The sequence below is a fragment of the Natator depressus genome, chromosome 7, assembly GCF_965152275.1.
Source record: "Natator depressus isolate rNatDep1 chromosome 7, rNatDep2.hap1, whole genome shotgun sequence".
Lineage (NCBI taxonomy): Eukaryota > Metazoa > Chordata > Testudines > Cheloniidae > Natator > Natator depressus.
The window spans coordinates 101,363,859-101,376,635 of NC_134240.1; the positions used below are offsets into that span (position 1 = coordinate 101,363,859).

The following is a 12,777-nucleotide window of genomic DNA, read 5'->3' on the forward strand; positions in this document are numbered from 1 at the left end:
GAATATTTACAGAATCAAGATGTAAATTTGTATCATAATGAACATATTTCCTTCTTTTAAAGAAGAAGCAAGCATCACCAAAAAACTTCCAATATCTTTGCAAATACATAATATGCAAATTCCATATTATTATCAGTGCAATACATTTTAAATAAGAGGTGAAATATATAGTCATTTTTTCAAGGTGAAAAAATGATTTAGATTCAACTACTGTAACACCTGTATAGCAATTTTATGTAAGAAATAAATATATATGATTTGTGATACATTACTTTAAAAAAAAGCCATCACCTAAACTATCCTCCTTTATGGTTCTTTGTCCAGAAACTGTTTTTCCTTCTATTTGTTCTGCTATGATCTATTCTCTAATCTAAATTCTAGGTGCAACTTTCAAGTCAAAAAAATGTAATGCATAAATCTCAATCTGATGCTGATCCAAGAAGGGTAAGGTTATGCATACTAAGTATCGGTTTCATTTCCATCTTACTACTTTATTGACACCACAAAAGTGAATCATTATTGGTTGATTACCGAGAGATGCTTTTAGAAATGCACTGAATTTTAAATAGTAAGTGCCCTCTTAAAAATTCCTGATGCTGTCAGTATTCATTAAATAATTATAGTGTGTTCAGATGTAATGCTTTCAGGCTACATTCATGTTCACAGTGTGCATTTTTAATACAATTGCACTTAGTTAAAAATATATATGTGCAAGACTTAAACTTTCAAATACATTATGCTGCAGTTAAAAAGGGGGAAAACTAATTATGGGTCTACTAACGTAATGCTTCAGAATATATCCTGTTGTGGTTTTGTATCATTTCAAATATACAGACATCACAGTTTAGCAGAGGGGAAATAAAATTAAGGAATTTTGATAAATACATAAGCTATATTTCTACAAACAATTTAACCTACAGAAACAATAACAATATTTTGTCTGCATTCTACTGTCTATATATTTTATTATATACAAACACACACAATTCAAACCTAATTACTTTTGTCTGATTTCTCAATGTTAAGTTTTTCTTCCATAAGAATTATAGCTACTTTACTAACTCAAGGATTAATCCTTGTCATTTTGGGGTGGGAGGGGTACAAAATCATTAACGGACAGCATGTTGTTGGAAGTGGGAAAGCAAGTGCCAAGATGATAGCTGGAGGGAGAATTAGGAATAAGAGAAGGTTTTTATCATTCTTAGGGATACAAACACCATTACAGATGATGAAGAGTGGAGGACAGAGAGTGAGAGAGGATGGTGTCCAGGGGATGGACTGAGAGCCTAGAAGGACGAAGAGAGAGATCACAGTGAGAGGGTAAAGGAATAATATGGAATTAGAGGAAGAGAGCAGAGAGTTAATTCAGAACTTTCTCAATTTTGATTTTTTATAAATGATGTAATACAGTACAGAGAAGGAAGAGGTAAGGGAAGAAGTTTTAAGAAGAGAGTCAAAGCCATTAAAGTGTGCAGATTGGTAGGAAACATTTCATGATCTCTCTTTCCACGTTTCCACCAAAATATTTTTTTCAGAATGATACAGAACTTTAAATGAATAACGTTCACCTAAAATGCAAGCTTTTACACCAATTAAGTACATTGTGTGCATATACGCTGCAAATAGTGACAAACATGTACAGATTTTTAAAAAAAGTCAATAAGGGCCCATATCTTCAGCTGATACAAACCAGTGTAGCTCCACTGAAGCCAAATTTCTGATGCAGAATATTTAAGTGGTCCAATAAACAAAATATTTTAAAAAGGTAACAAACTTTGTTAAAGATAAAGTTGAGCAAAACTCAACAAGAGTTAAGCTCTTCTAATATTAAGTTATGTCAGTGTATTCTTAAATGGATAATCTTGGAATAACCATATTATTTCTCAGGACTTGCATGGGCACACATCAAAGTCTCTGTTTCATTATGAAAGTTGTAATTGCCAGGGCCATATTCTGCAATCCTTCACTTATTTAAAATCAGTATGCCTATGGGAGTCATTACCCCAACTGAACAACCACAATGTGAGTAAATGTTGGCAGAATAAAGCCTCCAGTCCAATTTACATGTCAACAACCAAAGTTTTTTTTAATTTACACAACATTTTTAGCTAGTTAAAATCTTGTAATTGCAAAAAATAAAATTAGTTTTGGTTAAACATACCCAATTAAATTCATCATTTGATCACTGACAATTTAAATAGGACCTTTCTCCTCCTATTATAAGCCACACAAAAATTATAATCCAAAACTTTACAGTTTACTGAACACACAAGAGAGTTACAGGAGGTTTTGATTGCTTTTTACCACCTGGGATTTAAATCCTATATTATGTGAGGTGCAAGAGGTTGTGATAAAAATACTTAAGTTTATGTCAAGAGACACTTACAATGAGCTCTGAATCGCGTCCCATGGAAATGACTGTTCTATTGACTGTCCTCAGTAGCTTTTCCATGATTATCTGGACATGGCGCTGTGTTGGTCCCTGGAGAGAAAGGATAATCTAGTGGAAACTATCACCAAAAGACAATCAATACAACTCAAATATTGATGCTTGTTATTAAATCCATCTATCCTGTTGAAACCAAATCAATTATAACTCCTCACAACTACTGCTCAACAAGATGAAAAACAGTCTTTGTTAAAAGCAAAGTTTGCACAAAGAAAATAGACTTTTTATTACTGCTGCTACTGAAAGTCAATTACAGAGAGTACTTTAAAAAAAAAAAAAAAAGGCAAATCCTTAGGGGAAAAAATGCAGTGTTTATGGCATTTGGTTAGGTCACAATTTAGTTTTCCAACGACATTTTTTCACCATTTAAAATCAAATGTCTCTGACCAAGGTAAACATGGCACACTTAATAACAGTGCATCCAATAAATTAAACAATTTAGCTAAGGCCTTTCAAACTAATTCTTAATTGTTTTTTATATATTCTGGTTTTAGGGGTGATCTGCTAGGCTTTTTTTTAAAAAACATGAAAAGTGTGGTGTTGACAGTGAATGCCCTTTGTGAACATGTTAGGGATGTATGTCCCAACCCTGTAGGGGGAGGAAGTCCCACAAAGTTTGGGGGTAGGGAAGTATCATACTAATATAGGGAACTTGCTTCCCCTCCCACAATGTAAACGTGCTCCTTAAAAGTTACTTGCCTGCCTTGCCCTAATGCAGCTTTCTTTAGGGACTACTCTATGGTTGTCAACATTTAAAATGTTTTGCCAGACAATTCTCTGAATAGGACATGCTGTAGGCTGTTGTTGGACAGCTGTGCAAACCTGCTAGTGAAATGCATATTTTATTTTTATTATTATTAAATGAGTGAGAAAAATAACCCATGGTTCACCAGGTTGCATTTAACTTCCAGAGGCTCCAGCTGGCATATGTGAAAAAGTATCCCTCATCTCCAGTACATGTATGTGCAGCTACTGTTCCGCAGCACTCAAGCTCCCTGCTGGTGACAAGCAGGGACTTTCCTACTCTCACCTCCAGGGACTGCTTTCTTTCCCCACAGCTCCTCCATCTCCCTTTTCTGCCTGCATACAGGCTTCAATCATCTGGCAGCTCAGCAGCCCTCTCTCACCCAGTTGTTGGTTGTCTCTCTCTCAATAACAGAAGCCCTCTCCTAACTCTGCACCCACCCCTCATGCAGACCTTCTCAACTATGTTCAGCTCAGCAGGTGGTGGAGCTGCAACCCAGTAAGTACAGCTTGCTGAGAGAAATGCAGACAGCAAAAAATGGGGAGGGACTGCTGTGCTGTCAGGACAGAAGCTCATTTTCTTAACGTAATCTGCTTCCTGATGCCACAGAATCCGGGATCACTGGAAGAATGCAGTTACCAAGGACGTTTTTTTAAAAAGTTGGAACTTGCCCTGGCCAAAGTGTAGGTGGCTATGCCGCTCATGTACAGGAATCCAGACTCAGGACCCTCTGGTCCAAAAATCTTTAACGCTGACAAATAGCCGGAATGGAGTATAGCTCCCCATCAAAGGAGAGAGATTTGTATAGTCACTGTCTAGTCCAGTGGTTCTCAAACTTTTGTGCTGGTGACCCCTTTCACATAACACAACTCTGAGGGCGACCCCCCCCACTTATAAATTAAAAACACTTTTTTATATATTTAACACCATTATAAATGCTGGAGGCAAAGCAGGGTTTGGAGTGGAGGCTGACAGCTCGCAACCCCCCATGTAATAACCTCCTGACTCCCTGAGGGGTCCCGACCCCCAGTTTGAGAACCCCTGGTCTAGTCAATAAAAAACTGGGATCATGCAAATGACACACCCACAACTGAGCACAGGGCACTGCCTAACACAAAAAAGTTGTGCAGTTTTGCATGTGTAATTGTACAGCATCTTTACATTCTGAATGGATAGGACTTTTAACTTCCCTATAATACTCAGGCAGAAGGAAGCACGATCAAGTTATTTAGTTATATCTTGAGAGAACTGGCTAGAGGGGGACTGTTTTGTTTTACTGAGCTGTCTGAAGAGCAGCCTACTTCCCGCAGATTGTTTTTAAATGTCATAGATCACGTGGGAATATTTCTGTACATTCTAAATTCCTGACAAATTGTTCATTCACACCATCAAACCAGCATTTTGGATTTTCCCTATAACTTGAACAAGTCTTGTTAAGAAAGTCATTTAAGGCTACTCTTTCACAGTGAGAGACTTGTAAGAAACTATTTTTTCCTCTAGTGAAATTTTCTGCTACAAATTTCAAACAGCACACTCAGTTTTTATCCTCTTTAGTTGATGAACAACCACCAAAGGACCAAAAGCAGGCCCAATAAACAAGCATCAATGCAATGAAGAGGCTAAAGAATTCATATTCCAAACTCATCCAACACTCCCCATCTGACAGGAGGTGCAAGTGCTGTGGAGGAAGGATACTCAACTCCTGTGAGTATCTGACCAATATCTGGAGCGGTGTTATGGGATGAGCTCCAAAGGGAGCCGTATTTCCTCTTGGCCAGAATAAAGGTTGTCATAAGTGACAAACCTTGGAGCCAGAGAGCAACATGGTGAAAGAGTAAACATCAGACAACACCACCTCACACCGACCACCACAAGAGAGGAGGAGAAGAAAAAGAAAGCTAAAACTCAGAACAAAAATAAATGACAAAAACAAAGTCATTGCCAGCTTTACTTCATGATCACCCCTATCACTCACAAGACGTAGTGTTCTTAAGGGCTAATTGGTATAAACGTCAGTTACTAACCACATCTTTCTTGTAAAGGACTTCCAGGATGTTACTAAGCAGTTGGCAGCAAGCCTCCAAGTCTTCCTGCCTTTCCAAATGATACTTCAACTGATCTGTCATCATTGGCAGCAAGATCTCCCTGCAGTCTGCACATAAAGATACAATGTTACAAGTATGTCTTACATAATTTCATAGTATACACACATCATATTGCAAACAGAGTGAATATTTTAAACAAAACTTTCAGGAAAAAAGTTAACTTCCTGGCAGACAGAAGGCCAGACCAAATTTTGGGCAAAAGTTTAAAAAAAAACACAAAAAACCAGACAGTCAATAGCACAGCAAAAAAATCCCTGCAGCAGTGAGTCTCAGAGCCCAGGTCAACTGAGTCAGTTGGCTCAGGCTTTGAGACTTGCTGCCGCATGTCTTTTATTGCAGTGTAGACATTCCTTTAGACAACCTGAAGTATAAAGACTGGTACAAGCTTTGTCCCCAGGCTCCAATTCAGCAAGGTACTTAAGCATATGCATAACTTTAAACACACGACTACTCCTACTTATTATAAGTACATGTATTTAAGCATTGTGATCATGCAAATGACACATCCACAACTGAGCACAAGGCACTGCATAACTGAAGAAAAAGTTATGCAGTTTTGCATGTGTAACTGTACAGCACCTTTACATTCTGAATGGATAGGACTGTTCAACTTCCCTATAACACACTCAGGCAAAAGGAAGAACTATCAAGTTAGCATTGACACAATCCAGTGAACGTGTGCTTTGCAAATTAGGCTGCAAAAAGAGTCGAAAGTTTTTTCATTATGTTTTTGTTTTAAGGGGAAGGAGGATGTAGTCAAGAAGTAAGGAACTGTCCTGACTTGACATAGAACCCTTAATGATGAGTTGGAGCAATGCAGTGATTTTTGTGGGTGTCCCCACCCCAACTGAGCAGCAGGGATGGTGGTGGAGAGAAACAGTTCCTTCCGCCTCAAAAAGGAGCAAAGCTAGATGTTTCTTGTCAGAGCTGAAAGAGCAACATGGGCCGCCCTTGAGGTACTCAACTGGGGACAGAGATGGAAAAAAAAAAAAAAAAAAAACAGATAAAGAGGACACCACATTCCTTGAGGAGAATGCTGCTTCACACTAATTGGTTTATTTGGGCATAAGCTTTCATGGCTGGCTCATTACAAAAGCAGCTTTGCCTCCGCACCTATTGACAGCTCCTCACTGATTATTGGGAGTGGACTACATTCACCCCGATTGAATTGGCCCTGTCAAAACCAGTTCTCCACTTGCGAGGTAATTCCCTTCTCTTCATGTGTCAGTATGATAATGCCTGCATCTGTAATTTTCACTCCATGCATCTAAAGAAGTGGTTTTTTACCCACAAAGGCTTATGCCCAAATAAATCTGTTAGTCTTTAAGGTGCCACCGGAGTCCTTGTTGTTTTTATGGATACAGACTAACACGGCTACCCCCTGATACTTGACACTAATTTGTCGTCACTTTTTCTGAATTTCCTTCCAGGACAAGTAATGATACTGGCCATACAAAATGATATCACTGCAAAACGAGGCAACGTCAAGTCCTAATGTATCACAACATCACTCAACTATGTGATGATGCATGTAAGCAACCTGGTACTGAAATTCATGGGATTTTTTTCCCCCAAACAATACTTCCTGCATATTAATTTTATAAGATGTCTGAAAATCCAGATAGTTCTGTGAAACATTTTACTCTGCTTTAGCCACGAACACAGTTTCCAACCATCTCTTTCCAAAGCCCTCTCCCACTGCACACACCCAAAATTTAATCAATATTACATTCACCATCTTTCTGGCCAAACAGTGGAGAGATCTCTCAACAAAGCTCATTTGTGTCACACCTTGGTCACCCTGAGGGACTACACATGCGCAGAAGCATGAGCTCCACCTGAATGGTTGAGCACAATACCCATATGTTACACAAGGGACTAGGTTATAAAAAAAAAAAATGATAGGCAGCATATTTTTCTGAAAATGTCACATTCACATGAAAAAGGGAAAGTATTATGGTTCTGTTTTAATACTGTTTTAATTAATGGCATGGCTAATATTTTACAGTCTCTCAAATAATGCATTCATTATTAGCAAGTACTTCCAATTAGCTTCAGATAAATATTGTCATTATAGGGTTCTATGTACCTTACAGGTAAGTATTACCTATAGATTCACATTTTGAGAAACTAGAAAGCTCAGGGGGATGGTCTACACTTGAAACATTCATCAGCATAGCTATATCTCTCAAGAGTGTGAAAAATCCACACACCTTAGGAGACGAAGCAATGCCAACCTAATCCCTGGTATTGACAGTACTAGGCCAACGAAAGAATTCTTCTGTCGACTTATCTACCACCTTTCAGGGCAGTGAAGGTAGAACCCCTCCCGTTGCTGTAGTGAATGTTCACACTGAAGCTCTACAGTGGCACAGTTGCAGCTGTGCTACGGTAGCATTTTAAGTGTAAACATAGCCTGAAAAGTTAACATACTGTAACAAGAAAAGGAGTATTTGTGGCACCTTAGAGACTAACCAATGTATTTGAGCATGAGCTTTCGTGAGCTACAGCTCACTTCATCGATGAAGTGAGCTGTAGCTCACGAAAGCTCATGCTCAAATACATTGGTTAGTCTCTAAGGTGCCACAAGTACTCCTTTTCTTTTTGCGAATACAGACTAACACGGCTGTTACTCTGAAACCTGTCATACTGTAACAGTGGCCAAAACTGCATTTCAGTTTTTAAAAGTACAAACAAAACCTTAAGGGGTCTATAATAAATTAATAAGATTTTGCGTTACCTAACAGACAAGAAAATGTATACATGCATAACAAACATTAATAAAATAGCACATTGACAGAATCTTTTATTATATCTGAAAACAGTTTATGTAATATGAAGTTGGACAACACTCCTACATGGCAGGTAATGAATTATAAGTATTTAACCTAATAGTCTGCTGTGAGTTTTTAAGATACATGATCCTAAAACATATTCACTAAAGATTATGGCAATGAAAAAATAGGGATATGGGACACAGAAGAATATCTTGCCATCAGCTAAATAAGAAGAGTATTAGAAATGTTGCTAAGAAATACTCTTATAAATATTAATCCAAACTTTTATTTTCTTGTGAAGATGTTTTGAGGTAATACATTGCAGATTTTTAGAAAATCTATCACACGTTGCAGCCTTCCAAATCTGTTATGGAGGAGGTTATACATACGGTCATAGGTCTGATTAAGTATGCTTTAATATGTTTAACTCCTAATAAGGAGCAAAACAAATAGCTTCTTGAACACTAGCTGCTGTAATGTATTCATACGTAATTCAATAAGATTAAATTGTGAGGACTTCATTTACCTCAGACTCAAAATAGGCATTTTTTTTTTTTTTTTAAATACCTAGTTGTGGAATACTGCTTTTAATGAAATGAGTAAAAGGGGGATTCTGACACACTGTTGGCAGGCACGATGGAGAAGTAACTGTACTAACTTCCAGAACCAGCGCTAGGCATAAGCAGACTAAGCAATTGCTTTAGGGCCCCAAGCAGCTCAAGGGACCCTCCTATTAATTATTAGTATGTGTTTGGGGGAGGGGAATATTCCAGCTTAGGGTCCCCAATCAGGTAGCAGCGCCTCTGCTAACTTATCTTTGTGAAGCCTCTGGGTGCATCAATCAGTACCATTACAAAAGCCGTTAATTAGAGATTGCACATTTCATGTCCCTTTTAAATCCTACTACTAGAGAATGGTCACAGATCAATGTAGTATCTGGAAAGCATGTGGAAAGCTAAAACTGCAGTTACATCAGCTTTGAGTGGGTTGCCTGGAGCTGAGACTGATCAATAGAGAAGGTAAGCAAGCTGATTTTGAGAGACAAGGAAAACCACCTAATTGATTTGTCATATTACTTCCATTTGAAATTATAAACCTCTATACTGAGGGCTGGCTCCTTTCAAGTAGCGAAGAGGACTTGACAAAATTTCTCAGTCATCATTTCAGTGGATCTCTGCCTTCCCAAGAACCAAGCTGTGAGTAAATGAACTGTGTAGTTCGTAAATCTTGCAGGTTATATAACATGAAGATAAAACAATGAGTCAAAGATGTCTAAGGTGCACCATCAATCAGTATCAGTCACACACACACAAAAATTTTCACAGAAGATAACTCTGCTATTGGATTTGGCCTTAGCTTTATTTCAAAGGCTTCACTGAAAAAAGTTATTCACTCCCATACTTGTACTTGTTTGGGACAGTAACACTAGTTATACTACTTGGAGATTTCCTACCCAGACATAGCAGCTTTCATAGGCAAATAAAAGTACATTACAATCACGGTCATCACCATGAGATCTTTCTGGGACCTGCTGGTACCCTATACCTAATTATGGGGGGAAGGGGAGAAACACTGTACAGAAATAACTGTATACTCTAAAGCTTATTTTCCAGCAGTCTGAAAGTAATAAATATCAGAAACTAAGAAAATGGAAACTGTGATTATGATACATTGGGAAATATATACATAAAAAGCATTTGACAGTAGTAGTGTTTAGAGGGTGAGTGATTTTTGTATCAATAAACACTTCCCCTTCCAGCATTCAAGCAGACCTAATATTTGTGCTGTGAGGCAAAATTCTTTACCTTCGGACTACAATTTCACCTCTGCTCATAGCCTGCATCACAACTAGAGGAGGTTGAAAAAATGTTGACAACGTTTTTTCCTGCATATATAAAAAAAAAAAAAAGCCAATTTGTCAGGAATGTTTCTCAGTTCCATGATGGAACTAAACATTTTGAAAGGTCTCTGCTTCATTCTGCATTAGAATGAAAACAATTTTCAAAACCTAAAATTTTTCCCACAAAATCAAATTGATGTTTTCTAGCCAGCCCTAATTTCAGGCAGTATGACCCAGATTTAGCAATCCAAAAATAATTTCAGGCAAATTATTTTACAACCAGCACTACAATAATATGGTATACAAAGCAGGTGGTGCTTTAAATGCATCCTTCCTACAAACCTGAATATTATTCTCAATATTTTATCATCTATATTTAAATTATCAAAAAGTACAGAATAGCAAAGGTTAATCTTTATCAAACTGCCTGTCACATGTACCTCCCAACACTGATTAATGAGCAACCTTAATAAATCTATAGTGTATATCACAACTCTCCTGTTCAAAAGCCAGCTCTGAAGGTAGCTCACAAGTATGAAACACAATTACAGAAAACAATAATTCGACATCTGTTCTTCCCCTGGTGCAGTGGTCTATCCCACAGTGATTAATGTCAGGGTAACGTCCACTGAGAATAAAGTATTAATCTTTATAAGAGGGCACTGAACAGGCATTATCAGCTTATGAATATCCAAGCAAAAATCTCTCACCACAACACATAGGGGAACTTTGTTACAGCAAACTGCATGAAGATTAACAAATTGTCAGTTTAAAACATTTATTTTTATGAACACCAAGTAGTGTGTTTTTTAATTTTTTGTTTGGACACATTAAACAAAATGATCCATAAAGTGATGTTAAATAACTTTGCTCCCATTATATAGCACTGAGATAAAGATTAACATTTTTTTACGAGAGTTAAACAGTAAGAGCTCATATAAATGGTGTATACTTTCTATTAAACTTTTATTGGCAAGCAATTTTCTAATAGAGAAATCACCTGATTTTTCAGCTAAAAACCTAGAATTCACATAATTCAGTTGACACTTGGCTTTGTTTTACAAAAAAGAGTTCAAGCTACAGAAAAATAGCTGAAAATAGTTATACCATGACAAAGCAGATAAATCATTAGTATAAAACCAAATCTTGGAATTTGAGTTGTATATTTTATGTCATTAACAAAATCCATAACAAAAATTAAATACATTTATAGTTTAAAACATCCTTTAGGTTATTGCAAAACAATATATATACACACACACACACACTCCTTTTCAAGATCCTACACATGCTATCACAACATGTGGTGAACTTCATCCAGTGCATCAAATGCCTCAACAAATATGTGGGTGAAACAAGATAAGCACTATGCTCTTGAATGAACTCTCAGAGAAAAATGATAAAACACAAAAACATCCTATCACCTGTGGGTGAACACTTTTCACAAAAAGTGATCACTCTATATCTGACCTCTCATTCCTCATCCTCAAAGGAAACCTACACAACACTTTCAAAAGACAAGCCTAGGAGCTTAAATTCATAACTCTCCTGGACACTAAAAAACATGTACTTAACAGAGACACTGCTTTTATGGCTTATTACAACAATTTGTAACAAAGTCTGCTGCTGACTAAGCCTCCTTTATCCTACGACTGCAAAGATGTTAATTGCACACTTAATTTTAAGTAGTCTCCTACAAAATGCGTAAACCCCTTATGCTTAACCATCTGTACCACCTTGCATTTAGCTTGGACACTCTGGTTACCTTCCCCAGACCCGAAGAAGAGCTCTGTGAAGCTTGAAAGCTTGCTCTTTCCACCAACAAAGAAGTCGGTCCAATAAAGATATTTTCTCACCCACCTTGTCTCTTTCAGTTGTACTGCTTGCATTCTTAGAGTTAGGCATGTACCCAACTACCTGGCTGAATCAGGATTTTAACTTCTAAATATCAACATACTCAGTACTGTGCAGAATTAGACTTCAAAATGCTTTACAAAATAAGAAAGTAGCATCCCAATTTTTAGAAATGAAAGCTGGGATTTTCAAAGGAGCTGGGCACTTAATTCCCTTGAATTCCAAAGGGATTTTGGCACCTAACCCACTTAACTTTCCTTGAAAATCTCTACAAATTCACAGAAATGTTAAGTATCTTGTTCAAGATACTGACTTCACATATCCTCATTCTCAGTCCCACACTTTATTCCTATTGACCACGCTGCTTCCAATATTAGTATATCTACAAATTGCATAAACCAAAAACAGAAATCCTCCAAAAAACCATAAAAAGGGGTGAAAGAGCATCAGCCTCTAGATTTTGAATAACTCTTGCAAATCAAACAGGACACACTTGGATCATCTTTATGATACAATTCCAAGGCAATAATGTTTTGTCAAAGACTCTAATGAACTTCTCTAACAACATAACTGTGACTAAATGATCTTTTCAATGCCCTTACAGTAACTGTTCTGTCAAATCAGATTGAGGACAAATGAAGGTAGAAGCAATTTAATATAGTTCTTTTGGGAGAGGACAGAGAAGTTTGGGTATCATTTTCCAAGAGCTTTGTCCACGCCAAAGAAAGACCAAGATAATTAGCTGTTTGTTTCCCCCCCAAGGGAAATACAAACACAAATCTAATTTATCTACCAAGCTTCAGAAAAATGAGTATGTAAGTGAGGATATAAAACTAGCTGGACATCTAACAGACTAAAGTAGAAGTACAAAGTAGCCTTTGGATGGAACTCAATGACTATGACCCTCACAAGTTTATATAAATTGGTTTGGTTCTATTCGCAGGGGAATAATTTCCAGCAGAAAAAGAAAACGTTTTCCTTCAAACAGTAGCGAATATTCATTGTCT

The 12,777-nt window shown here is 37.2% G+C and overlaps 1 protein-coding gene across 2 annotated transcripts in view; it reads right to left on the reverse strand.

Moving 5' to 3' along the window:
- The window catches only part of DOCK1 (dedicator of cytokinesis 1), a 540,600-nt gene that overhangs the window by 379,823 nt on the left and 148,000 nt on the right, over positions 1-12,777 (reverse strand). For both annotated transcript variants that reach the window (XM_074959163.1, XM_074959164.1), the window contains exons 26-27: positions 5,219-5,346; positions 2,387-2,482 (exon numbers count right to left, since the gene is read on the reverse strand). In XM_074959163.1, coding sequence (XP_074815264.1) covers positions 2,387-2,482; positions 5,219-5,346 — 224 coding nt within the window. The remainder of the gene's footprint in view (positions 1-2,386; positions 2,483-5,218; positions 5,347-12,777) is intronic.